Source organism: Osmerus eperlanus, chromosome 3 (genome assembly GCF_963692335.1).
Source record: "Osmerus eperlanus chromosome 3, fOsmEpe2.1, whole genome shotgun sequence".
In the NCBI taxonomy this organism is placed as follows: Eukaryota; Metazoa; Chordata; class Actinopteri; order Osmeriformes; family Osmeridae; genus Osmerus; species Osmerus eperlanus.
This window is the reverse complement of record NC_085020.1, coordinates 4,888,395-4,914,993: the sequence shown is the minus strand read 5'-3', so window position 1 is coordinate 4,914,993 and position 26,599 is coordinate 4,888,395. Positions and strand designations below refer to the sequence as shown.

General features: G+C 43.7%; 1 protein-coding gene across 2 annotated transcripts; it reads left to right on the top strand.

The window, feature by feature from the left end:
- The first annotated feature begins 538 nt into the window (after positions 1-538).
- On the top strand, positions 539-23,622 carry LOC134017257 (rho GTPase-activating protein 6-like). Of its 2 annotated transcripts, none has more exons than XM_062456695.1 (13): positions 539-1,584; positions 14,794-14,953; positions 15,890-15,961; positions 17,000-17,262; positions 17,646-17,841; positions 18,208-18,263; positions 18,536-18,686; positions 19,182-19,333; positions 20,311-20,490; positions 21,190-21,287; positions 21,565-21,905; positions 22,011-22,088; positions 22,183-23,622. In XM_062456695.1, exons 1-13 carry the CDS (start codon positions 1,108-1,110, stop codon positions 22,767-22,769), a joined length of 2,811 nt encoding a protein of 936 aa, XP_062312679.1. In that variant the 5' UTR covers positions 539-1,107; the 3' UTR covers positions 22,770-23,622. The 2 variants fall into 2 exon arrangements, with proteins under 2 accessions (XP_062312679.1, XP_062312680.1); XM_062456696.1 differs by lacking the exon at positions 539-1,584 and adding an exon at positions 10,016-10,300.
- Positions 23,623-26,599: the final 2,977 nt, after the last annotated feature.

Genomic DNA, 26,599 nt, shown 5'->3' with positions numbered 1-26,599 from the left:
CTTGAGATAAATCTCTCCTATAAGGTTCTAGCTAATCACTGTCACTGAAAATGTACATTTAGTCATTTGGCAGACGCTCGACTTACAGTAAGTACAGGGACATTCCCCCGAAGCAAGTTGGGTGAAGTGCCTTGCCCAAGGACACAATCTAATTTTGCACGGCCGGGAATCGAACTGGCAACCTTCAGATTACTAGCCCGATTCCCTAACCGCTCAGCCACCTGCTTCCCTACAATGATGTTACTTGATGTAAACTCCCAGTGGTGTGGTTCTCCTGGAGAAATGACATGAGGGGAAGTCAGATGAGGATCTCTTTGGGGGTTTATGCTAAACCTCAGGAGCAAGTGGATCAAACGCAGAGAGCTTCTTATCATCACTTCCTCTGTCTGTTAAGGGGGTTCCAGTATCTGATGCAGCTTTTATCATGGCCATACAGTCCTGGTTCACATGCCATGTTATCTGACATGTCCCTTCCCCAGGGCTCCCACAGGAAAAGCCTGTTCCCATGCCACAATATGCTAGGCAGTGAAGAAGCAACTATGCTCAGGCGGAAGCATGTTTTTGTCAAGTTTGGGGAGTGGGTTAGGAATGATTTTAACACAAAAAGAGTACACCGGTCAGTATTGGAATGCGTCATTTTTGGAAACTCGTTGCACAAGCTTGAACACAAGTTCACAGGTAATGGAATTGTGAAAACACTTATATTATTCAATTTAGTCACTCACAAAAATGTGTATGACTTCACTTTGTCTCGCCTTGATGTCGCACTAGCCTGTGGAAGCAACCGTGGTTGACAGGCCATAGACTTGGGACAGGCACATGCATTTGATATTACTCAGAGGGGCGCAGCCCGGTGACGCTCGCACAGTTGTGAAACTGTTGCCGTCTCCATCCATCCATCCTGAGGATTTTAGAATCAAATCACAAACGGATTTGATGTCAAGTGCAGCTAAATAACATGGAGAGAACTGTAACGTCTGACAGCAAGCAAATTATCAGCTAACTCTTTTCATCTTCAGGGCAACCGATAGGCGCTCGCACCCATTTATGTGATTTATTTATCGCTCGTGTTGCTTTTCGTCTACTCTGAGACGGTAAGATACAAGTATGTCTACGCAAGGGTTGCTTAGCAGTGTTTTCTCGTGTTCTTCACCAAACTCCAAAACAATGTCCAAACGGAAATTAAGACAGACCAGAAGTTTGGATGCTGCTTTGATAAGACATTACGGGAGCGAAACGGATGAGGCATCGATGAGGGGCTTGAAGCCCTCCTTCGTCCATGGTCATACAGGTGATGGTGTAGGTGGTTACCAGACTATAGAAAGCTTTAAATTAGATGCTTGCCTTACGGCCACAAAATGTAAATCATCATCTTCGAACCTTGCATCTTTGGACGCGTCTCACTTTACTTACATTAACTTTGATTATGACTCGAAAGCTACAAAGAGGAATACTGCCTGGGACTTACCTTTTCTTGCCAGAAGTCCTGCTACAACGACCGGAAACCCAAACACACTTTTTAAGTGGCTCCAGAAGAAACCACAACCTTCATTTACCAAATCTTACGCTGTATGGAAATTTGAGGTAAATAGAGTTTAAGGTTCCAATGTGTATTTTATGTTGATGTTTTCGTTGAACTGTGGAGGAGGAGGAGGGGGGAGGAGGAGGAGGTGATGGCAGGGTGAGGAACTGTGGAATACTTGTGTGCATCCAAATATTTTATCATTATTGTTCTAATGTCTCCAGATTTATCAAATAGAATAACAAATATTCTCTAGCTGACCTAGATCTAATGATCTTCTAGACTTGCAGGCAGATTGTGTATTCAAAAGGGTGGGGAATGGGGGAGGGGGTGGGGATAACATGTCTTTGAAAACCAACAGAATTAAATGTTATTTTAATTTCAAATGTTGGAATAGTAAAACAATATCATACTTCAGGGTCATCTCTGTGACAACATCACAGTCACAAAGTTCACATTCAAGAAAGTGACACATCGGTTGTGGATCTGTGTTTCTTGTTATTAGATAAACAGTCATTTGTTTGTAGAAAAACTAAACATTTTATGGAAACAGTCCTTTCCTGTTAAACACAGTCAATATTGTGGTCAGCAAAAGGAAGTGCTGGATAAGTCTTGGAAATCTTGTAAGACCTCTATACCCTTGTATTTATTGGTTTACAAACTTTGTGTTTTACTTCAAGGATGCTCATTATAACCAACAGCATTGTACATTATTATTAAACAATAGACTTGCCTCAGGGACCCCAATTTATTACGATATGACCAGCAATTTACTTAAAGTCTTCTTTAATAGCTTATTTAAATAACTTTAGCCCAACATTATTGAAATTCTGAATGCCGGAAACGGCTCAAATTCCTTAAATACTAATGCAATAGGCTCCTTTGTATTGTTTTTATTTTGTATTGTCTCTTTTGAGATGTTTTTGCATGTTGCAACATGGTGACATGGCTATAGGTGTCATTTTGAGTTACAGGACTTTAGTTTAAATTGTCTTCTCCTGTGTGTCCAGTTATACAGTTTTGGAGTCCAACTTTCAACAATGACTTCTTGGGATAATGGCTGATCTGTTCTGTATTTTCATTGTGGACTACAACCACTGATCTCTCAAACCACAGACACAAGGAGCATGTCTTTACCTTAAATGAAAATGACAAATGACTTTTTTTTCTCAGAACAATTCGAAGCAGTCGTTTGGTCAAATGGTCCTGACCTTCTTTACTTGTTGACATGTGTTGAGAGAAAATATGTCACCCTGGGAGAATGTGATACCTGAGTTGGAGACACAGAGCATATTGCCTTATCAGTGTTTAGTGGAGTTCCAGTGAGGTTGTCCAGTGGTGTACTGCCTGAAGCATGTCTGAGTTCCCAGATTCCTCCAGTTCCTGTCCTCTCTCCCGACCCCCTAATGCTAAAGCAGATGATGTAGTCCTCAAGGACAGAACCATACCAAGAAGTAAGACCTGATCCCAATGCAGGATCCTCCATCCAAATAATTAGAGTTATCCACCAATCCTCACCACCAACACATACTCTGTAGTTAGCTACGGGTCAGTAAATCTCAGATGAAGCCCAACCATTGTTGCTTTACTGTATCCCAGCAGCCAACTGCAAACATACTTTATTCTCTTCAAACATTGCTTTTAAAGTGTTCCACGAACGCCCTCTACCTAATTTGTGCACATCTGTTTCTATTGCTATTGTCCTCAATTTGGCCTCTCTCAAACCCGGGCTAAGTTACTCCCTAGAACCGTCAGACTTTTAAATAACTTATTGCTGATGAGCCAGAAAACCTAAATCCCTGTGACCATTCAGCCCAGGGATGTGTGTTGTTTCTTACTGATGGGCGTTCTGCTGCAGGTCAGGCATTTCATTTCCTGTCATTTCTCAAGACGAGCTGCAAAGAAACTCTTTAATTAGTTAACTTAAGTCTGGCACAATGTTTGGATAAGTCTTCCTCACTGAGTGGGTCTAGATATAAAGCAATTGGAAATTTTGGTTTCGTAAAAACCAGGGACGCTTATTTCCACCTATTATGACTTGGAATTCACCAAAGGTTGAATGTTCTGGCTTAAGTAAAACCAAGCGATATAAGGCAGCAACACCAGTAAATACTAATGCACTGTTAGACATCCAACAAGAGAGTGAAAGACAAAAATAACAATAGATTCAAGGATTTGTTTATTTTAAAGACCCTCCTTTCAACATTGAGCTGAAAATAGCCAGTGTCAGAGTAGAGACCATAGTGTCAAGTAACATGTTTTTGATGTTCAACTCATGATTAGTTGTGAAACTTTTAAACCTTTGACTATCTATGGCAACATGGTAAGCTGTAGAGCTGAGAGAATTATGAACTCACTTGTCCTAATGAGCCAATATAATAACTCATGGACGAAGGTTGTCGATGAAGACTCATGTACAATGCCTGATGGATGGATCTGCCGCGTGGACAAAGTAAACCCAGCTCAATAGCTAGGTAATGGAAGGATCAATATAATGTATTTACCTACATCACACGACTACACATCCAACCTTTCGTTCTCGGTTGAACCTCCTTTTCACAGCCTTAATGAGAAGATCTGGATGTTCTACTTTAACTGTGACTGTGATGTAGTCTGTACAGACCTGTGTGACACCACCCCTAGGATGGTGTTCCTGCTTGCTGTTTGTCTAGTGTGAAGGACATAACGATAGGGCTCTAATTTATGACAGGCATCTGGCCTCTACTACTGTCACCAACCAGGGCTCAGATCTCTTATCCAGACCCCTCAGAAATGTAATCACTATAAAATGGATTGACTCTGATTAATAGCAGAGAGCCCCATGAGAACAGAGGTATTATGTAAGATTGTTTCCTGCATGTTCTTTACACTTCTGACTCGAAGACAGATGCAGCTCATGTTCTAGATGAGAATGAACTGCCAGTGATGTTTGGAACGCTTAGGGTGATTTACGGTTGGTATACTAGTGTTGCCATGGGAATTTACACCAACTACAGTGTAGAAAGCACATTTATGAGAATAGTTTGATTTGGCATGGCAGATGGAAACCATTGTCCCTTGACTGATAATATGCAAGAAACAATAGTGGCATGGAACATTACTAATGAGATGAGGTTCTCTTCTAATCCTGCTGCATATATTCTGTCAGCTTCGAGCACCATTCACCAGTTCCTGGGTAAGCTTTACAACAGTGCTTATATTTTCCTTACTGCCTAAGAATGCAACAGACCAGAAGCAGATCTCAGGTTGGGGCCATTGTGTGAGAGATCCTTCAGACTCACATGACCACGCTCAGAACCTTCACCGAACAGAGCAACTCACATCTCACCTTAGTTCAGTAATCACAGTCACATGTTGCTGGGCGTGTAAATATCCTAAGTCTGGCCGTTTGTGCTGACCGTAACTAAGAGACTGTCGCAATAACAACAGTGAAGTCAGGTTGACATTGTTCTCCCCCTCTGTATGAAACATGGCACCCCTGCCGCCTCTAGTCCTGCTTTTCTCACCGGTCTTTAAAAGATGTGCTATACAATATGTCCTGTAACTGTTGGTGCTCTCAAGCCCCTAGCCCTTTTGCTGGTGCAAAATAATAATAATATCTGAAAGAAGAAGATATGATCTAAGAATGATCTTGAAACTCTGTAAGACCACTAATACAGTATGTTCAACTACTCTGTTTGATGCAGTCAGTACATTGTGGACTGTATGTTTAGAAGAGATTGGGTCTCCAATGCTAATATAGAGTGTGTCACATAGTGCATGCTGCTGGTTTAGTCTATACTGTACACCATGCACAACAAAGTATTTCAAAATGTAAATAGATTTTTACAATGCTGTGTATGGATTACTGCTTTGGATAATTCTGTTTTACATTTTAAAAGGTCTTATTATTATTATTTACAAAATTAATAGTAAAAGAAAGAATACAATTAAAATTAACTTTCAACATACTGAAATAGTAATCCTGATGTGATCCACTACATTTGTTCTCTATCATTAGTTAGATTTACTCAATTATATTTACAGCCATGTCCAGTCTCATTTGTATCCTTCCGCTGAATATGCCCAGTAAGGTCCTACTTAAGGACTGGGAAGGCTGAGTTGATATGTAAAGCAAAGAGACATCTGGTTTACATAAAGTAAGCTTCAACTCTTATTTCTCACAGCAGAACTGCATGACCTGATCTTTGGCAACGTTCCCTCAGGCACATATTTCAGTGTGTATTTGACATGGAACCAGACCTGCAACCACCATCATACTTTAAGCCATAATCTAAGCATTGTCCTCTGATGCTTACAGAGAACTGTACAGAGATTTGTTCGAAATGGACCATTTCAACAAAAGAGCCATGGTTAAGTTGTTTGTCTGCACAGTCGTGTTCTCACAATGTCAACCTGACCCTCAAGACTAGCCACTCCAATGTGTTTTTCTCTCAAGGCTACACAACTGCAGCACTAACGTAAGCTGACCTCTCAACCTCAAACCTTGGACAACAGCCATTGATCTGCTACTGGAGTTCTAGAGATAGCAAACATTTGCAATCCTATTAATAGCCCTTGCGTTTAAGATGTGGTGAACATCCGCATAATTTTTCACTATTTAGACCGGGGTGATGGAGATGCTCGTCTGTTTGTCTTCATGGGGAGCCATCATAGTGCTGGTCTGAATCCATCTCCTCAGTACACTGGACTGTGCAGACTCTGGAAGTCTAGCAAGGATGTGTTCAATAAGCTGAGAGAACACTCACCACAAACAAACAAACAAACAAACAAACAAAAAAAGATGTTCTCCGGTACTTTAGTCTAAATATAGGGAGCACTCATGCACGTTGAAACGTGATTGAGGAGAGGGAACATTCATCAGTCACGCGCTGAGACTATCCTGCCGGGCTCCAGTTGTTGCTTCAGATGAGACTGCAGCTCATTTCCAGATAACACTGTGGGTGGCTGTGTCTCATTAGACATAATGATGAGCCCTCTTATGCCCACTCCACTCCTCAGACAAACCCGCTGAATAGGCTGTCTTTGTTGTATCAGGCAAATACATACAGAGGTACAGGGGATACTGCATAGGTACTGGATGTTTGGAGAAAATCTAATAAACATTGATAAAACAAGCCTTTCCGTCTTGAGCTAGTTTAGCCTCATGGTTATAGATTTGGGTATAACTGGTCTAAGTGAATTATTGTTTCATGTGGCTCTGGACATTCTTTCTATGATCCAAATGTGTTCCCCTAGCATTAGTTACATCAGCCTTTTGAATTAATTTAGGCTGATGTAGATTATGATGTTGGGTTGTGGTAATCAAAATGGCCCCAAGGTATGGAACGTGGGGGATCCTGTGTTTATATTTATTTTTATCTTTCATATCATTTTAATCATTTCCAGTTTTAAAACTCCAATCAAAACCAGAAACACAGTGGCAGTACAGTATGTACCATGGTTACCGTCTGATATTTCAGAACATATCTCCGTGCCCCACTGCAGAGGGTAAAACCTGTCCAACTGTGAGGGAAGCAAAGCTTTGACTAGTTTGAGTAGTTTTAGCTCAATGCTGATACCTAGTGGCCAATGATATCTAAATATCCATGCCTTATTCCTGGACATTCTAATATAAAACAGGCTATTCATCTTTTATTATAGGTGAATGGTGTAGATGAATGTCATGGTGCTTTAAAGAACAACAATCAAGCCTTTAGAAAGAGCATTTTCCTATCCACTACTGCTATACCACTGCTACTGTAATTTGTTCAAACTATACATAGTTGCTCCTTTTTTGTAATATTGCATTTGTCATACTTTAATTTTCAATACAAAATTATCACCTTACATTCAAATATACTGAATGCATATAATGTTTTGTAATTTTTAATATTTTAAGTTAATAGTTCATACTGTCCACACATATTTAGTTATTTTAGAGTTTGGTATGCAAGGCATCATCTTGAAGTTGCCTGTTTGAAACCGTTCGCTGAACTGTTACCAAGTCGCTAATCAATCTCTCCCTCATTGGATTCTATGGCTTGAGGGAAATGTTTGGAGGGTTCCCCTGCTCTCTTGCCTTCCTCTTGGGATGCCAGTGAATCTCTAGACTGCCGGCAGCTGGTATGAATAAAAAAGCAGCCTGACTGGCTTGTCTGTCTGACCTTTGGTCCATTGCACGTTCTCTGTGGCGCTGAGGCTCTGGAGCATGCTTAACCCTCTGAGGGTCACGGCTGCCATTTTGACTGGTACTGCTAAGGATGGCCTACTTCACCCGCTTCTCTTTCCCATCACTCAGAAAAGGCAGTTGAGTAAATGTTTTCGATTAAAATGACAGTACTCTATTACAGCTATCATTGAAGAGTGACACGCTGTGACGTGACAGAACCCCTTCTTTTTACCCAGAGTAGGTTGTGAGTAGGGGGATGCTGGGTGAGAGGGGCCAGGGGGCCAGTGGGGCCAGGGGGCCAGTAGGGCCCCAGCTAGCCTCTGGCAATCTCGCCCCTGCAGTGTTATTGAGGAACACCGTCTGCATTCCAATGAGCTCTAGAGAGAGAGAGAGGAGAAAAGAGAGAGAGAGAGAGAGAGAGAGAGAGGGGGGGGAGAGAGAGAGAGAGAGAGAGAGGGGGGGGGGGGGAGAGAGACACCCTGGAGGAGGAGAAGGGTGCTGGACAGAGGAAGAGCACGAGACAGAGAGAGAGAGGGGGCGAGGGGTGGGGAGGGAGAGGGGTGGTGGTGGTGAGGAGTCTGCTGTCTCACACCATGCCCCTCTGAGCCTGCTTTAGCTCCCCTCTGACAGGCATTCAGTTCCTTAGTCAAAACTAGATCTGCATTACATTTGTAATGTAATGGAAACCGTGGGAGTAATTTAAACTTCACTTCTTGTTCAAGGCTTGTTTAAAACAGTGTCCAACTCTCACTGTATAAAGGAAATACTAATACAGCTACATAAAATGCACAATGGGCCATCAGGCAAGGCCTACAATGTTATTAGACAGACTTGAGTGTTTGGCTAATTTCATAGTATATACAAATTTCAGAAAATTTGAGCCAATATGGCTGTTTAATTCATCTTGGCTGTTAAAGCTATTGGCAAGGTCCATATGTTTGGATGGTTTCGAATGATGAAAATTCGTTAGGCTTATAGCAGTTGGATCAGAGTGTTAACACAATCCTCACCTGCTCTGACTGTTATGCAGTGCAAGGCTTTTTCTGTAGGGCTAGGCATCTTGGTATTGTTCCAAACAGCCTCTGAAAATACCTTTCATTCATCTGAGTGGCTTTTTGGATGGTGTACGTTTAAACATGTGATATTTCTGTGTCCAAACTTAATTTATTTGCATGCCATGGACTGATGAAAACCCTAAAAATAATAGCTCATCGTAAGTGTGCTAGAGATTATACTTAACAAAGACTCAAACTAGTGGCCTAAGGTCATACAGTAAATGTGGTCTAAAGTATAAGGTTTCATCTGGTTGATGGTGCATAAGTAACAACAGTGAAATGGTTGTGGATAATGTTGCAGCCGTTACCCTGACTACCTGACAGCACATTCCAGTGTGTTCGTTTCGGACACAGTTCTTCCTGTTTAGATGGTTAAAGCTGCAAAAAATGGCAGCACTCTCCAAAAATAACTCCACAAGAACCACATGCCTTTGCATTTACAGTGTTTCTAGAATGATTCAAATAACATGTAAATATGTAAATCGGACTTGAATATTGATTGTGAAGCTATATTGGCAAGCCTGTAGGACTTTTACTGATCTATGGTAGACCTACAGTATGTTGTTTGAACATAATAACTCCATAAAAGGGCGGTGCTGCAGTGGGTTTTTTCCTCTTCAGTAAGTAGTGCTCTCTGAGGATGCTCAAGGTGATTTACTGCATAGGTTGGCTTGTTTTACAGCAAGGTCAGCACGTGTTACATAACACGTAAAACTAATGTATATCTAATACACTACTTTGGGTTCACATGGGAAATTAGAATCTGGGATACTGGGATCGGATAGGTTACAATTTCTCTATTTCATTCGCACACATACAATATTTTAAGGTTAACTCCAGATACGTTCTTCTTACAATATGTACAGAAATAAACTGATACTATGTAACTTGAATAATTGGTGGGGTTTATCTGAACATGCCACAAACAAGCAGTCTGTCCAATCCGTATCTTAATTGAACCTGTGCCCTATTACAAAAGCTCTGAACCTGATTGGCCGTCTGAGCCTCAGGTGGTCTTTAATAGCCTACCTGTCTTTAAAAGGATTTATAAGGATGTAGGTAACCTGGACACGATTAGAGAATTGTATTTTACTAAAAAGGTAAAAATGATTAAATGTAGGCTATTTAAATCGAAGAATTTGAGTCCCCTAAATGGGTTCGAAAGTTAACAACATCCAACACGTTATTATGTAGTACTGGATGGCGAATATAGCCCAATTGCGGCACTTTTAACCTTTCGGGTCTCGGCGGAGGAGAGAGCTATGCAGCGCTGGTGCCCCACCCACTTTTATCGTCAGGTTTCCTTGTGTTTCGTTCCCGGTTCCTCCCTGAACAGCAATAAAAACATAGACAGCAACTCTAAGGACGTCACGCACTTCGGTTGTTGAGCAGACATTAACTATTATGCTAGAAGCGCAATGAAACGAAAAAACTTCTGTAATTATTGATTTTGCTCGCACAACGGTATGCACCCAGTTCTCTGGAGTTTAATCCCACAGGCGTCTCCTTGGACCGACCAACAGCATTATACTGAACATGTGGGACCCACTCGACAGGCGCATCGCTTACCTTGTAAGTAGGTACAGGGAATTGAACGGGTGTACATATTATTGATTAAAATAACCTTGATGGGCTACAAACCTTTACGATGACAATACTGACAGACAAGGTAAAAAAAAAAGAAGAAAAAAACTGTTATTTTCCACGTTTCTTTTGTGATAAAATTACTTTGGGTCAATATCATGTAACCTAAGGTAAGTGAGTTTTCTTTAAAAATGTATTGAGTATGCAAAGTTGTAGTAAGGGTGCCAAATTCCTGAATGATTTCATATGATGGTAAGTGGTTTATGGTTACTCCTTAAGGGAATTCATTTCTGTACTTCACCAACTTTAGTCTTGGTGTTGCATGGTGTAGATAGTTAAGTGCACTTAGTAAGAGTTTAAGAACCACCATGGATTACTTTGTAGCATACAGTATATTGGCTACCTTGTCCACACACAGCATTACAGCCTTCATGCACCTGTCTAGAGGATTATATCAGAGAGACTGGCTGCTGAAACAATACTCATAGGGTACTGGTCTGTTGTGGTTGTTATGACGATACAAGATCATGCAAGACCATAAGAGATAAGAGGTCCAATAAGGATATTCTTATAACAATAGTGTTTTGCCAGGCATATGATTTCATCCCAGTTTATGTAACGGTCCAGGTTTTGTTGATGTGTGTCAAGATCATATTAGCTTGTTAACCCAAAGGCCTGGGTATTAGTCCTCAGAATATATGCACTGCTGTCTCTTACGTGGGCACTAATCACAGGATATAACAGTTTAAAAAAACTCTCACATCCGTTTCACCATTCAACTGTCCACTGGATCAATGACTTAATAGCCATGATCTACATAGTCATGCTAACAGAACCAATGGGACTAGCCAGTTCAAGGGTAAGACTCTTAACTGTCGTGTTGGACCATCAGATCATTAGAAAGTCAGCAACAGCTTCCTACTACCTCATAGAGGAAGGAAGTATTGACTTCCTTGTACACCACTTCTGGTTACAGTGGTACTGTAAATGTTTTACTTTTAGACTAATGAACTCATTACAGACTGGAAAGTGTACTCCTTTGTTGTACTCAAAGGTTTGCGCTAATCCTTTAAACTAACACGCTCAGGTCAGTTTTAGTTGTACACTGCAAATTCTGGGATTGCTTTACTGGAAGGGGTTGATTTGCTCTCCTGTTTACCCTGAATCCCTTTCAAGGTAGACCATATCAAGACGGGTCACCTTGTCACCATACCAGGAAGTATGAGGTATAAACATATACAGTACTGTGTTTAGAAGCATAACAACGTTCGGCATTGTACACTGAATATTTTTTTATTTGACTGTTGATGGACAATCCCTATGGCATTGTTTTGGTAAGGTTTAGTGTTCCATGTCTTATGCACGACTGATGTGAATGGTTCGCCTAACTTCTTTCGATTAGTTTTTTCTCTTGGAAAATTACCTGACTCAGCAACACGTGGACTGGAGTTTTGAACTTGACTTTTCAGACCTCATAGTGACTTACAATTGTCAGCCAACCTGACAGACACTCTTGTATTTTGAATTTGAGAGATTTGACATTTGCCTCTGTATTTTTATACAGATGTTTTGGAGATTTAAAACATTAGAGTCCTGTTTTGTTACACATGTATCTGTTTTTAGAGTGAATGTGGCCCCAGTCTCAACAAATCTGTTCCATTCAGTTGCTTCCTGAGTAGGGAGGAATATTCATCAACCCTTCGGATCCAACTCAAGTATGGTTGATTGCTTTAATCTAGGCTTTCAATCTCACTATGGTGTGTTTACCTTGTTCATTTCCGCTCATTGTTTTCCACATGTATTACAACATGCTTTTTTATATCCCCCCATGGAAGTCTAAAATGAAGTTGTATTTGTTAACTCTTTCAGGTATTTACTCACTATAGATGTGATACGATATGTTATAAAACTGAATACAGCAGTTTGAAAACGCTGTGTTATGCAACCACAACACAATGTCTGTTGTGCTGCCTCATTAACTCCATGCTAAATTGTTTGATAACTCTTATTAGATCATGATCCTATTTCTATATGGTAGATTGCTTGGCTGTTGTGCCTATCGTTCCTGATGATCTATCATTCAGGTTAGGCCTAGAGAATGTACAATAATGAATACATGTATAATCTGACTTGTAGGTGAGTCTCATTTAGGCAAGGTGTTGTGGATCTACTTTAGTGTACAGGTCTCGTTAAACACTACAGGCCACACCCCAATATGTGTTTCTCACATACCAGCTCAGGGATGAGATGTTTACCGTAGGGTTACTGTCATACCTGTGTATGACAGTTTCTCAAAAAACAACCAGGTGTGCCTTAGAGAGGGTACAAATGATATTTGGAAATAGTTTCTTTCACAGCAAGTCACTGGGTGAAAAGGGTGTGATAAGTTACAGTTTTGAGATTTCATATCTACTATTATTTTCATATAAATAAACTCTTTCTTAGGGTTAGGGTTAGCTCTTTCTGGAGTAGCATAATGAACATTGTCCAATAGAAAAGTTGTTGAACCACTTACTTCATGCCCGCTCATAATATAGTACAATGTGGGTAGCTTTCATTTGAAGTGGTGTTGCACCAACATCCAGTCAGCTTATCCACCCGACACATGGTTGTAGTAAACACTTCCTTTTGAGAAACAGGCAGAAAAACGCAGAAAACCTATAAAACAAGGTGTAAGGAGAGCTTCATGAGGGGAGAAGGTAGTGATGTGTGTTTATGTAAAACAGCTCAGGATCATGCTCACTCCACTGTGTCAGAGGAGGACTGTGGGAACGTGAGGATACTCAGATCTGATAGGGAGAAAGTGTCCACTCCCAGAGACTCACTCTGTAGGAATGTCTAGACAGGCTGAGCAGAATTGTCATTACAGCTCACACTATGTGTTGGATTGAGTCGTTATTCTCCACCCCTGTACAACTGGGTCGAAATGGAAATCAGTACATTGTGTCCCTTTCGTTATGTTAACCAGAATACACTTTTATCTAGTCATTTACATCCTGATGACACAACATGATGTTGAGGATTTCATCAGCCCTATTGTTGTGCTTGGTATCATTTTCAGTAAAAGCCCTGTGATGGTGTGTTTTGGAGTTTGGTTTATCGACTGGCATCCAGGGAGATGAAACACATTCTTTGACCACAGAGTTGTCGTGGCCAGACAGACACAGAGAGCATTGCAAAAAGGCAAACTGGTCGAGGGAGCGGTGGATACCGATGTAACGTCTGTGTGTGTGTCTCATTCACGACTGATGAGGTTAGACTGTGGAGAGAGCAACCATCCCGACCTCTACGCGACAACCCCTATCTGAAAAGGCAGGAGTTACTAGATGGTTACAGAGCAAAGTACCCCAAATCTTCCTCGTTTGAATTTAAAAGACAAATATTGAATTCCATTATCATCCATAAACATCCCCTTCCCAGTAATACGTTTTGTAATATCTGCTTCTTGTAAAGGCGCACCACTACTGATATGCTCATTTAACAGGGGAAAACCACCTTACAGTAAGCCTTAGCCTGCTAATGAGCTGTTAAGCCTCTTTGGAGCATGGCTCTTGGCTCATATGATTGGTTTGACTGCGTTGGATCAAAGGGAGTCTAATCGACAGCATGGATTTGCAAGGAGATACTCAGAGGTCAAGGATTTCAGACTAGATTATTCACGTCCCAGTGAGATACAGTAGATCCCAGCGAGGATCATCTGTGTAACCGTCACAGAAAAACATCAAATGTCCTTTTCCACTCTATACTGAGACTATACTGACACTGCAGTATCTAACTCCTCTTCCATCCCTGTACTGTACTGTACATCCATGTACAGTATATATTCACACATGGGAGTGTTCCAGTGTTGCGTTACATAACCACAGTCAGGAGCGTCTCTTTAGAAGGGCTTGAGGAGATTGTGAACGCTTGGGATTCCTGAGCATGGATGGAGCTTTGGCAGGCTTAAGCACAGTGGGAGATGAAGAGCATCCAGCTGTGATTTCCACCAAGTTCCTCACAGTCACAGAGATGACTGGGCTTGCGTTGATGTTCGACTGGAGTCTTTGACTTCCAACCAGAACTAGAAAGATGATGATGAAAGGACAGCTTGGTTACAGGAGCAAAAGGTCTTGTGGTCAGTAGGTTTTTCTACCAATTTACTGTATGTGAATTTGGCCCTGCTTTGTCTCACTTTTTTATGGAAAGCACATGCATCTGTTTATTACTTTACACATTTTTCACAAAACATGCATTCACAAAAATGGAGCACAGTACAATTGTTATCTCCCTCTCCTACTTACAGTACGATCTTAAAACTCTACCTGGTGTGGGTCTCCTTTTCAATCATAGGAAAGACATGATAATGATGAATTAGCTATGCTGCCAGGTTAGGCAAAGGCATTAAAATGGTTTATGTGGCTACAAAGCATGACTCTTCTAAATCCATGTACGTGCGACAGCTCTGATGGATGTCTGATGTGTGTGTGTGTGTCTCACAGGGTGATTTCACCTGGAACAGCATGTCAGGGCGTAGTGTTCGCCTGAAACCCGTACCCCTTCAGAGCCTCTCAGAGCTAGAGAGAGACCGTCTGCAGGATGTAGCCTTTAACCGGTTGCTTCAGGGCTACGACCTCAACTGCCAGATTACCATCCCTAAAGGTACGTGAGTGAGAGCGCACACACACACACACACGTATACACACACGCACACAGACACGTATACACACGTGCACACACACACGTATACACACGTGCACACACACACACACACCTGGAGGCCATTCAATCTACTCATAGCAAGTCTTATTTGTTTCAAACCCTTTTACAAGGCCTGTCACAGCACGCATGGATGTTACCCAACCCAAAACAAGCATGCATTTCTACACCTTGTCACGGATTCTGCGTAAAGTGTTTACTTGGCAACAACAGTGGAGGTACTATTTACACTAAGTGAATTTGGAGAGTGACATCGGAGAAAGACTGTAGACATCTTCCATGTAGTGTTAAGAAGGGTAAGGTGAGTGTCTTCATGTCGGCAGGGCCCTTTTTATGTCAGCCAGCTCTGTCATGGATCACATTCCCACTTGTGACAAGGGCTTAACTTCCCTAGTGTGTGCTAACATAGGACTCTCTCACACACACACACACACACACACACAACAGCCAGGTTATTTCCTCGCCAATTCTTCAGGGTTCCGAGAGGATCAGAGTTCACAAAGCGAATGGAAGCGCTGATGGTTGGAGAAATGATTGTGTCATTTGAGGCAGTGATGTATGTAGGGACCAGCCTGTCCACACATGGATTGGGTTACTCAGGTAGGACACCTTTCGTGTTCGTGCAGATGGGCACGCAGAGCTGTAGGAGGACTATAAATTACATCACATCTTACTTTACTTTCTTTTTAACATCCCACATACTGATGACAATATGATGGATGATTTGGGTTTCATGTCAAAGCCGATCCCCCCCCGCCCCCCCTTTCTTGATTGAGAAGAGGTTAAAGCTGGTTCACGATCTTAACGTGAAGCAGGTATGTCAGGATGTTAAGAGGTGGCTGAAAGATGCATTCAAGTAGCTGTCTTCTTCCCTTCCAGATGGCCAGAAACGTAAGAAGTCACTCAGAACCAAGCTGGATTCATTGGCCAAAGAGAAGAGCAAAGACAAAGGTACAGGACAGAATACAACCCATTCAGAGCAAACCCTCTGAGCAACCTCACCGTCCATTCACTTACGTACATTATGCCGGATGACGCAGGATAGTCCTCTGGTAGTATGTTGATAGGACATTCTACCAGGCTTTGATATAAAGGCGGTTTTGGGGTATTTTCGGATGTCCATCACCAATGTCTCGCGATAAGACCGTCTCACCACAACAGAGAGTGATAATATTATTGTTAGTCTTTCCATCCCAGTGAAGATAAACACAAATCCTTTTAGTAAGCGTATGAAGAGTCTGTGGGATAGCTACTCGGTCGGGCCTGTTGGACCTTTGTTCCCCTCCAGCTGGGCCCTGTTTTCTCACACACAGACGCGGCCAGCCGTTGACAGTGGAGAAGGCACCCTTTGATCCGTTACACTGCAGCTATGTCGAGCTCACTAAAGCAGGCATTCTCAGCTGTCTATACGCAGCCAGCACTGAGCGAAAATATATGCTAGAACCCTCCAGAATGGGGCTGCTTCGACAACTGCTCTGCCCAACCCCCTGCAACAATGTTGGCAGGAATGTGAGTTTCTATGTGGGCCGAGCAGTCAAGAAAATAATAAAAACAATCTTGAGAGATGGCTCAGTCCTGGCAGAAAGTCCTCAGGCATGGCCAACCCCTGTGCTGTTCCTTCATTCTGTCTCCTTGCTTACAGGACCAGATCCCTGACTCTGAAGAAATAACAATATATTGTTCTTGTTAAACTCTGCATTTCCCACAAGGATCTGTAGAGTAGCTCGAGCCCTTAGGTCTGTAGAGTAGCTCGATCTGTACATGACAGTGTTAGAGGTCCATGTAGGGGTAAACCCTCAAAAGAACGGACTCAACTGAGAAACCATATCATTGAAAATATCTGTAGGACAAACCAACCATGAGGATTTACTGGCACGAAACGTTACCCAATACTCAACAACAAGTGAGTGTTTTATCGTGTAGACGACGGGCCAATGTTGAGTGTGAACTCTGATTCCCCCCTGTCTGTCTCCCTCCTCCACTTCACAGACTCTGCCCCCCAGGCGTTCGGCATTCCTCTATCCCAGGTGATCTCCAACGACCGGCTGCTGAAGCAACGTCCGGACCCCCAACAAGAAGAGCCTTGGGACCCCAACGACCTTGTGACGTCCTTCCTCCACCTCACCTCCACCTCCAAGAGGCTTGTGAAGGAGCTGTCCAGCAGCAACTCCTCCCTCAGCTCCACCTCCGAGACGCCCAACGAGCTGTCCTCCCCCAACACACCTGAACCCCCCCCACGCACACGCAGGAGGGTAAGCTCCCCCGACGCCAGAGAGGCGACACGCAGGCCACGTCAACACACATCTTTAGTTTGGAAGGACTTAGTCGGTTTAACGCTAACACGGAACATGATCCTGCACTGTGATATCACGTAGTATCTAACATCATTTAATATCACTAGATGATCACTGTAGAAAACATTATGTCGCATGTGTACCGTGAACCCAACTCACAAGGCCTGCGTGTTGTTGAGGACCGCATGTGCCCGCTACACGTGATTTAACACCATCTCACCCGTCCACCGCCCTGGACCGCATGCCCACATTCACCCGCCGCTCTTCATGCTGTGTGACTGCACGTCATCCGTTGCCTCTCCCCGTGACTGTTCTGTCCTCTCCGTCTCTCGTCGGGCCAGGGAGGAGTGTCTGTGGATTGCATCACCGACCTCGATGACAACCAGTCTCGTCTGCTGGAGGCTCTCCAGCTGTCCCTGCCCACCGACACGCCTAGCAACAAGAATAAGCACCGGGACAAGAAGCTCAGCCTCAATCCCATCTACAGACAGGTGCCCCGGGTAGTGGACAGCTGCTGCCAGCACCTGGAGAAATATGGTAGGCACTGGACCCTCAGGAACATGCGAGACCTGACAGTGGAACCCGAGGTGTTTGGTATTACGGATTACGAGTGGAAGTGTTTTTTATTATGTGGAATGATTCAATGTATTTTCAATCACAAGTTTTGTGTAGAAATGACTATTCATGTGTTAAAGGTATCACTGCATCTCTCTTCAGTGTTGCTCCCACCCTGTGGGCAACTGTAACTGCCCCTTCCTGGGTTCAGTGGCTCCTTTCACCTAAGAAACATGTGACCTTAATGGTTGGGTGGGCAGTGTCTGTGTTCAGGACTGAGGAGTGAATTGAAATTGTTTACGTTAGCAGTGACGACATTCCTCCTCTTATTTTCCTCTTTTTTGTAAGGTCTTCAAACGGTTGGCATTTTCCGCGTGGGCAGTTCTAAAAAAAGAGTACGACAGGTAAAATGTCAACAGAAAGATCAATTGCCACCACTATTGTTGACATGACATGAGGACACATGATCTAGTTCTTTACATTTGTATTATATTAATATTTAAGTGTAATTGTTTTTGTACATTCACATACTTTACTCATTGACAACTTCAATGTTAGTATACTTTTAGTGAAACAGGTTTTGCTTGGGTATCCAGAATCTTTAAGATGATATCAGCTTTGCCTCGGTCCATGTCTGCTTGAGTGTAATCTCTGGTGTTGGTCCGGTCTTCCTCAGCTCCGTGAGGAGTACGACCAGGGCGTGGACATGCAGTTGGAAGAGGAGCAGTGTGTCCATGACGTGGCTGCGCTCCTCAAGGAGTTCCTGAGGGACATGCCTGATCCCCTGCTCACCAGGGAGCTCTACACAGCCTTCATCAACACAACATGTGAGGACCCTTCTCCACTCGCCACCTGTTTTCAACTCGGTTCAGTTGTAGTCTCGTTACGGTTTCATGATGGTCTCAACACATACGTGCACGTTACGTCTCGTAAACGACATGCTCTTCCACCCAGACAGTGACACCCATACCACGCTCTACGACACACCCCATACCACAAACACTCTGACTCAATTCCAGACAAACTCTGACTCAATACCACACACACTCTCACCGAATACAACACACATTCTCACCCAATACCAGACACAGACTGACCTTGTAACGCACATTCATACACCGCACACCATAAACACTCTCCCTTACCTAAACATAGGACCCCATACACACTCTCACTCTACCCAATCATAGGACCCCATACACACTCTCCCTTACCTAAACATAGGACCCCATACACACTCTCACTCTACCTAATCATAGGACCCCATACACACTCTCACGCACCTCACACACACTGACTGGTCTTGTCCTATTGTCCTTCAGCTGTGCTGGACCTCTCAGACCAGGAGGTTGTCTTGCAGCTGCTGGTCTACCTACTTCCTCCCTGCAACAGTGACACCCTGCAGCGCCTCCTCCACTTCCTGGCGACGGTTGCGGCCCACGCTGACGACGGCCATGACAGGGACAGACAGGAGGTGAGAGCTCACTGTACAGCAGAGCAGGAATATGTGGAGCTGTCACAAGTGCAAAAGCCCTTCCTGTGTGTGTGTTCCTGTGTGTGTGTGTGTGTGTGTTTGTGTGTGTGTGTGTGTGTGTGTGTGTGTGTGTGTGTGTGTTGACCATTGCTCTTCTGAAGGTGGTTTCTCGATGTTTGCTCTGCCGTGCATGTAATTCAGCAATTTATTAGAAAACCTTTGTCCAACGTCAACTTGAATACTTTTTCCAATTAATGTCCATCAACAATCTTTTAGCATGATCCTGAAATGCTTCCTGTGCCAGACACAGTCAAAAAAAATCCTTGCTTACAGTCACGCACATAAGGCTGGGAGTTATGAGGTAACAGGGTCACTGGTCAGGCAGCCAGAATGAGATCAGTTCAGGCTTCATTATCCTGTTATTACTGGGGATTTTGTGACGATGCATAACAAACCCTGTTAATTCTACCGAGCAGAAGGAGCTCAGGTATGCCAGCTCTGGCAGAGGAAAGAGAAACAGCAGCATCCAAACTCTCTGAGGGAATGCTTCAGAGAGAGAGAGAGAGACAGACAGACAGACAGAGAGAGAGAGAGAGAGAGAGAGAGAGAGAGAGAGAGAGAGAGAGAGAGAGAGAGAGAGAGAGAGAGAGAGAAAGTAACAGAGCGATAGTATGCTGGACTGTACCACAGTATGTGTGTTTACAAGGATGGATTTTAAAACATCTTATAGTACAGAAAAATACATCTTGAGCATTGGTACTTAAGTATAAGATCATTAACCCACACGTAAATGGCCACAAACACACATTTAGTATGTTGATGACCATGACATCAAACACTTCCAGTAAAGGCTACATTAAACATTCACGTTCATGAACTTGGGATATCTTAGTGTAAAGACACTCTGCATGTTAGCAAAACAAAAAGTACCGACCCTATGGAAAACCTGTTTCACGGCCATACTGTTGTGTGTTCAGATCACAGGAAACAAGATGACATCGCTTAACCTGGCCACCATCTTTGGACCCAATGTGTTGCACAAGCAGAAGAGCTCCGACAAAGAGTTTGCCGTTCAGAGCATCGCCCGTGCCGAGGAGAGCACAGCCATCATCGGTGTGGTCCAGCGGATGATCAACACACACCAGACTCTTTTCATGGTGAGCCATCTCTACCGGGAAGCACTTTCCCAAGTCGTAAGAGAGTTATCTTCCTGTAAGAGGTATAAGACAAAGGGACCAACTTGCCTTAACTGGAAAACAAGAATACCACTGAATGTTTAGGAGGAATTGTTCAGTTTAATAGAGTGGCTCCATTTAACGAAATGTAAACATGAGATTCGTACGTTTTTTAAGATGCAATTAGCCCGGACGGAGTCACTAATAAAACCAAGCCTGTTATGGAGAAGCCAAATAAACTCCTTGCAACTTGCTTGTCACCCCTGGTGGGTTTGTGGGCTGCATCAGGGCAGGGACCAGATGGTGACTCACTCTGAGGAGGTTGTGTCTGATTACAGTATCTCAGCTTTGTTTCTCTCAGCGTCACTCGACTGGTCCTTTCAACACACAACTCTTCTGGCCTTCATCAAAACAATCCCTTGCCCTTTCCAGGATTGCGTAATAAGTCTTCTGTGTTTCCAGATATGGCCCACATACGGTCCAGTCATTTGAGAACGAACGATTCTTTGCAACGTTTCGTCTCTCAGTGGCACGGGATCTTTAACGAGGCTTCAAGTTTTAAACGTGTCATGAATCACACAAACATTCCAATTGTCTGTCTTCATTTGAGCTTTAGTACAGTTGATTTGCGCCCATCCCATTTGTGTTTCTCATTCCCCCTCCCCCCTTCCCCCCCCTCAGGTGCCTCCTGACCTCCAGAACGAGGTACTGATGAGTCTGCTGGAGACAGACCCCGACGTGGTGGACTACCTGCTGAGGAGGAAGGCCTCACAGTCCTCGTGAGTCAGCCTGCGTGATTGGATAGATTAGATGCTGCATCTCCCTGCTGTGCCTCTAACAGAGATCTCTGCCACTAACAGTAGGACCCTCTCTGACTCTAAGAGCAGCCGTGATCACCCCCTGGTGGTCTTCCCGTGTAAGGCAGGAGCTTTTCACAGCAAAAGAAAAAAAACATTGGCTTTCGGTTTTCTCCCCAGAAAATAGTTTTTTTATTCAGAAGGAAACATGTCAAACTGTCGTTTCCTGCTCCACACGTTCACTCGTTCTCCTCCACAGGGTCCCGGGCGTGCTGAGGGCAGACGAGGCCTTCTCCCTCCACCAGAGACGGCCGTCCAGTGACTCCAACAAGGCCTCCAGTGGGGAGGTGTCCCCCTACGACAACAACTCCCCCGTGCTGTCGGACCGCCTGCTGCAGTGCCAGGTCGACCGCAGTGACCAGGGGGACGGCAGGGCCCTCTCAGACCGTCTCTTCAGGGCAGGGCAGGGGGACGGCAGGGCCCTCTCAGACCGTCTCTTCAGGGCAGGGCAGGGGGACGGCAGGGCCGAGCAGTGCTCACCGGTGGGTCACGTCAAAGGGCAGCCCGGCGAAACCTGCATCGCCCCAGACACTGACAGAGGTGTGTTGATTGATGATTTTATAACATGGTGCGGAGAAATGGAAATGGATTAAGGATGGATTGAGTTTAAGGTAGAATACACCTGGTTTGTCTGTTATGTTTTAGACACTGCACAACAAACCATCTGGGGAGCCTGGCATGCAACATTAAGAAAAGAGTTCATGGATCATCATTTCATCTCTGGTAAGTTCTTTTTTCAGGAGATTTATTTCAAGAGGGTGTGCTTCATAGAAGAGCTACATTTGAATGTTAATTTATGCAATGTTGTCTCCCTCAGGTTGTCAAGGTGATTTGTCAGAATGCAGCTCCCAAGACTCATCAGAGAAGCTCAGCTGTCACCAAGGCAACAGCAAGTCTCCTGTCCGACGGACTCAAACCTCTTTGGGTGTGCCTGAGTGCAGGCCCCACCCCCCGGTGACTCGCTGCAGCAGTAGCCCTCACGGCCAGAAAGGCACAGGACAGCTGAGTGGTAGTCCGTTATTACATCAGAGAGCCCACAGCCAATCAGGATCCGGGAGCTCAGAGGACCTAACGTTTAAGGGCGGTCCCCCAGTTAGCCCCTCCCTGAGAGGCAGGGCTCAGGGTGATGGGAGACCCCCTCCTCCGTACCCTGGACTTCACAGAGTTAGCCCTGTCTCCACACCCTCCCACCCTGCTCCCCAGCATGGGTACCTGACCCCCCAGACCACCCGGAGGCCCCCCCCGAGCCTCAGCCCAGTCCCCCAGATTGTGGAGCCTAGGACCGCATCTGGTCATCCGGAGGGAACGGTGCCTAGAAGCCCTCAGTGGCAGAGGGACAAATGGCAGATATGGCAGCTCCTATCACCAGATAATGCAGACACGCTGCCAGAGACACTGGTTTGATGGATCCAGAGCGTTGCACTACCGCTGGGCCAACTGCGGTCTGCGGGGACTATGCCTTTTACAGCCACTGGCTATGATGTGCCACTGTCTGTCTTGTCATTGTGTCAGTACGATTCTGCCTACGTGCGTTTGAAAGGTTCGACTGAAACATTTGTAGCTGTGACTACCACCCCCGAGACCAACACTGCCGTCACGCTCTGTCACATCTTTTCATAACGAAACGTGTTTGAGACGATAATAATCGAAGCTGCACACTGTCGCTGTCTTTGCGTATTTCAGTTTCTAACTTTGTATTATTTTGTGAATGTATTGTACAGTATGTCGTATGCCATGATCAATAGAGCACCCGAGCAGCCACCGTCTTGTGTGCATAGTGAAAGCAGTATGTTCTCATTTTTTACCCATTTTATACTTTATCTAAGTGATTACCATAAAGGCGTGCGCACTGCTTCTAAGAGACAGTCCCTAGAAAGATAACAAGCATTTCCTCTAAGACACATGATTTCAAAAGCTGTTTCACTTGCCTTAGTGTATTTGGATGCTGTTGAGCCTTTTTCAGAATGTCTGGATGATACAGTCTAATGTTGCACTTTGTGTTGCCTGTGCTACCTGTTCTAACTTAACCCTCATTGTTGTGGCATGGAGCAAGTCGTTATTGGTTGCTGGACAGCTTACATTGCTGTTTTGATCACTAATGTTTCTTTTCACTCAATACCATTGGACTGCATATAGTAGTGGTTTCAGTACTGTTTGTAGCATACTGTAGTACTTTACTGTACTCCACAGTGGCCTTACAGTGTGTGACTGATATGTCCATTCACTCATCCAAATACAACAGTTCGTAAGCATTTTACTACCAATCTCTCGTCTCCATTATTGTCTATCACACTACTGTTATCACACACAGTGTGTACTGTTTCGATTGTCACCGCTACTCCTCCCACAGCTTTTGCCCCGCGTACTGTACACATGAAAGGTCTCAAATGCATAACATGACCCAATGTGCAAATTATTTCATGTGGAAATATTCCTTTTAAATTACAAGAACCCCTTCATTTGTAACTATTAGGCAACTCTATCCTCCTGACTGCTTGTGTCTGCCAACATTTCCTTTAAAGTTCTGTGACAGAATCCCTTCATAGTTGAGTAGGAGTTTTTGTCCTGGTATTTTACTTCATAGTTGACTGAACCTCAGAAAATAACTTTGTCAGTGTGCTCCAAGTTGTACAGCTTTTGTTCAGAGTCTCTCTGAAAGGAAGTCAGGAACAATGGGAGCAGCTCATGCTTCACTGAAGCAGAGCGGAAGGTGGTTACTTTGGCAGCGTCTCAGGACTCTGTAAAGATTTAATGATGTCAGACTTTAACAGAGGAATGAAGTGAAAAACCTGTGGGGTTTCTGCCCTCTGTCAGAACCCTCACCACTATGACAGGACTGGCCAGACGCTCACACACACACACACACAAAATCACATACACGCACACACACACACACACACAAAAGCACATACACACACGCACACACAGGAGCCCAACCTGGAGACCACAGACAAGCTACAGTAGCACTAACAAGCAAAGTCATAACTACGGTTGGTCATACTTCATAGAGCTACTCCTGTCGTCTGTTTCATAATACATGCTTCCTCTCCGGAAATGGGTTTTGTTGCAGTGATTAGACGTTATTGTGATCTGTATTTATGTAATTTACTTGAATGGCCACAAGAGGGAAGCATGACCAAGGGAAATACTTTTTTTGCTAGATTCCAATGATTTTTTTTGCATTTGTAGTTACGGCATGGATTTATTGAATCATGGAAGATTTTTTTTTAACCTTTTTGTATAGTTTTGTTTAACTTAATCGCTAGTTATATTTTTTCTGATGCATTTAAAATAGTGTTGTCATTAAGCCATCTACAGGCCTATTTCTGTGTTATTAATCAGTCTGCAAGTGGGTGGGTAGACACAGTACTAAATCCAGTCATCCTACTCTTAGGTGCACCCAATTGCCAAAATAGGACATCTGGCTTCTGTTGTCATAATAAAACAGTGTTCTTGTTAGGCAAGGCCAGGGGATTTCCTCAGCACTGAGAAATGTGGTTAAACTTTGTGGGCCATATCTGTCTCCCCAGATGGGTTTAGCCAGAGCTGGCCTGCCTGAATCTGGCCACCATGGAGTCTAACTCTGACCAGGCCAGAGAGAGAGCACAGGATGTCTGGATGTGTTTTATTGGGAATTCAACCACATACCTATTTACTTCCTCGTGTCCATCTGCACAGAATAAAGCAGCTTTCATCCACATTTCAGCCCAGCCAACAGATGGAAGGCCCGGCCTTGTAATGCAGCCTCGAGACACAGCTCCCCCTAAACTCCAGAATCACTCTCTTCGAAATGTCAATAATCGTCCTTGAATATTTGATTTCACATGTTATGTGTGCAGAACTGGTGGTCGTAACCTGACGGTCCTCACTGAGAGCAGTGGCGAGAGACCTCCATGGGGGGTCGGCCTGACTTCCCGGGCCTGCTGGCATCAGGAGCAGCAGCAGAGAGGACAGAGGAAGGTCACAGCCCTGGATGAGGCTGGGTGACCAGGAACCTGAGATCCCTGCTTCTCCTGGAGGGTTTGAAAACTGGGACTCCCGACCACAGGATCTACCACTGGACAACTGAGATCAGCTTGTTTGTGTGACGTGAGGAAGGAAATGATATCCTTATATTTATCAATGCACTATTTGAGTGAATCTCTTTTTTAGTGACAGTCATGCATTGTGAACATTCATATTATTGCTTGACATTTATCCCGCTCCTGTGTTTATCACTGATGCTAGTCTACAAAAACGGAACTTAATGTTTCAAAACTTTTGCTTATCTTAAGTCACATGTTTCTCCCTTAGGAAGTAACACTTCTGGTTAAGGTTACGAACTTTATGTTAGGAAAAACTTTGTTTCAGATTAAAGGATTAGCACTGATTGCATTAAGCCTCTAATCCCAGACCAATTCAAAATCTGCTTAAAGTACCAAAAATGTGAAACTTGACTTTAGATTAATACCAAGGCTTTCAGAGATAAGACATGGTAAAGTAATTGGGTGCACTTTGTCGATTCTGACCAAGACCTCCCTTTTTGAAAACCTCAGGAAGGGATTTCTTAGGAAAGACAGTAATTTCATCACTTCTATGAACTTCCCCTAATTCAATCACGAGGGGAACAGTTAAGATCACTTTGTATTAAATACATTTTGTAACGCACGCTGTTCACTATGCTTATGATTTCCAAATATATTCCATTGAACTTATCTTTCAGATCAGCAAATCAAATGATCTAGACGAAATGAACTTCTGAACTGCCTTGGCTATAGCTGACAGACGTTTTCTCTGTGTGTTTGCCAGGCTCCTGGTGAGAGGGGAGACACCCTCTATATGGGGGCACCAACCCAGACCGCCTGATCTCATTCGCTCCATCTGCCCCTTGTCCTACTGCACCTCCTGGCCAAGGTTGGATCAACTCCCTGCTCTTCTGAGAAAGTGAGTTAAGTTTGTCTCAGTGAAAATTCAACTTTGAGATATGACAGCAACGTGTTCACATGTATATTTTGGGATCAGAATAGCCTTAGATCACTGACATCCAAAGCCATCTCATTACCTCAGCCCTGTTCAAAAAAATCTAAAGGTTTCCATGAAGAGATATATTGTATTTTGTAACACTTTAGATCCTGGTGCTTGTAATAAGTGAGTTTATAGGTAATAAGGCCCTTATAAGATGCTTAATAACCACCAGGATCTAAGGTGTTACATTATTTTCCTCATTTGATTATATGTGCAGTATGTACTGTAAA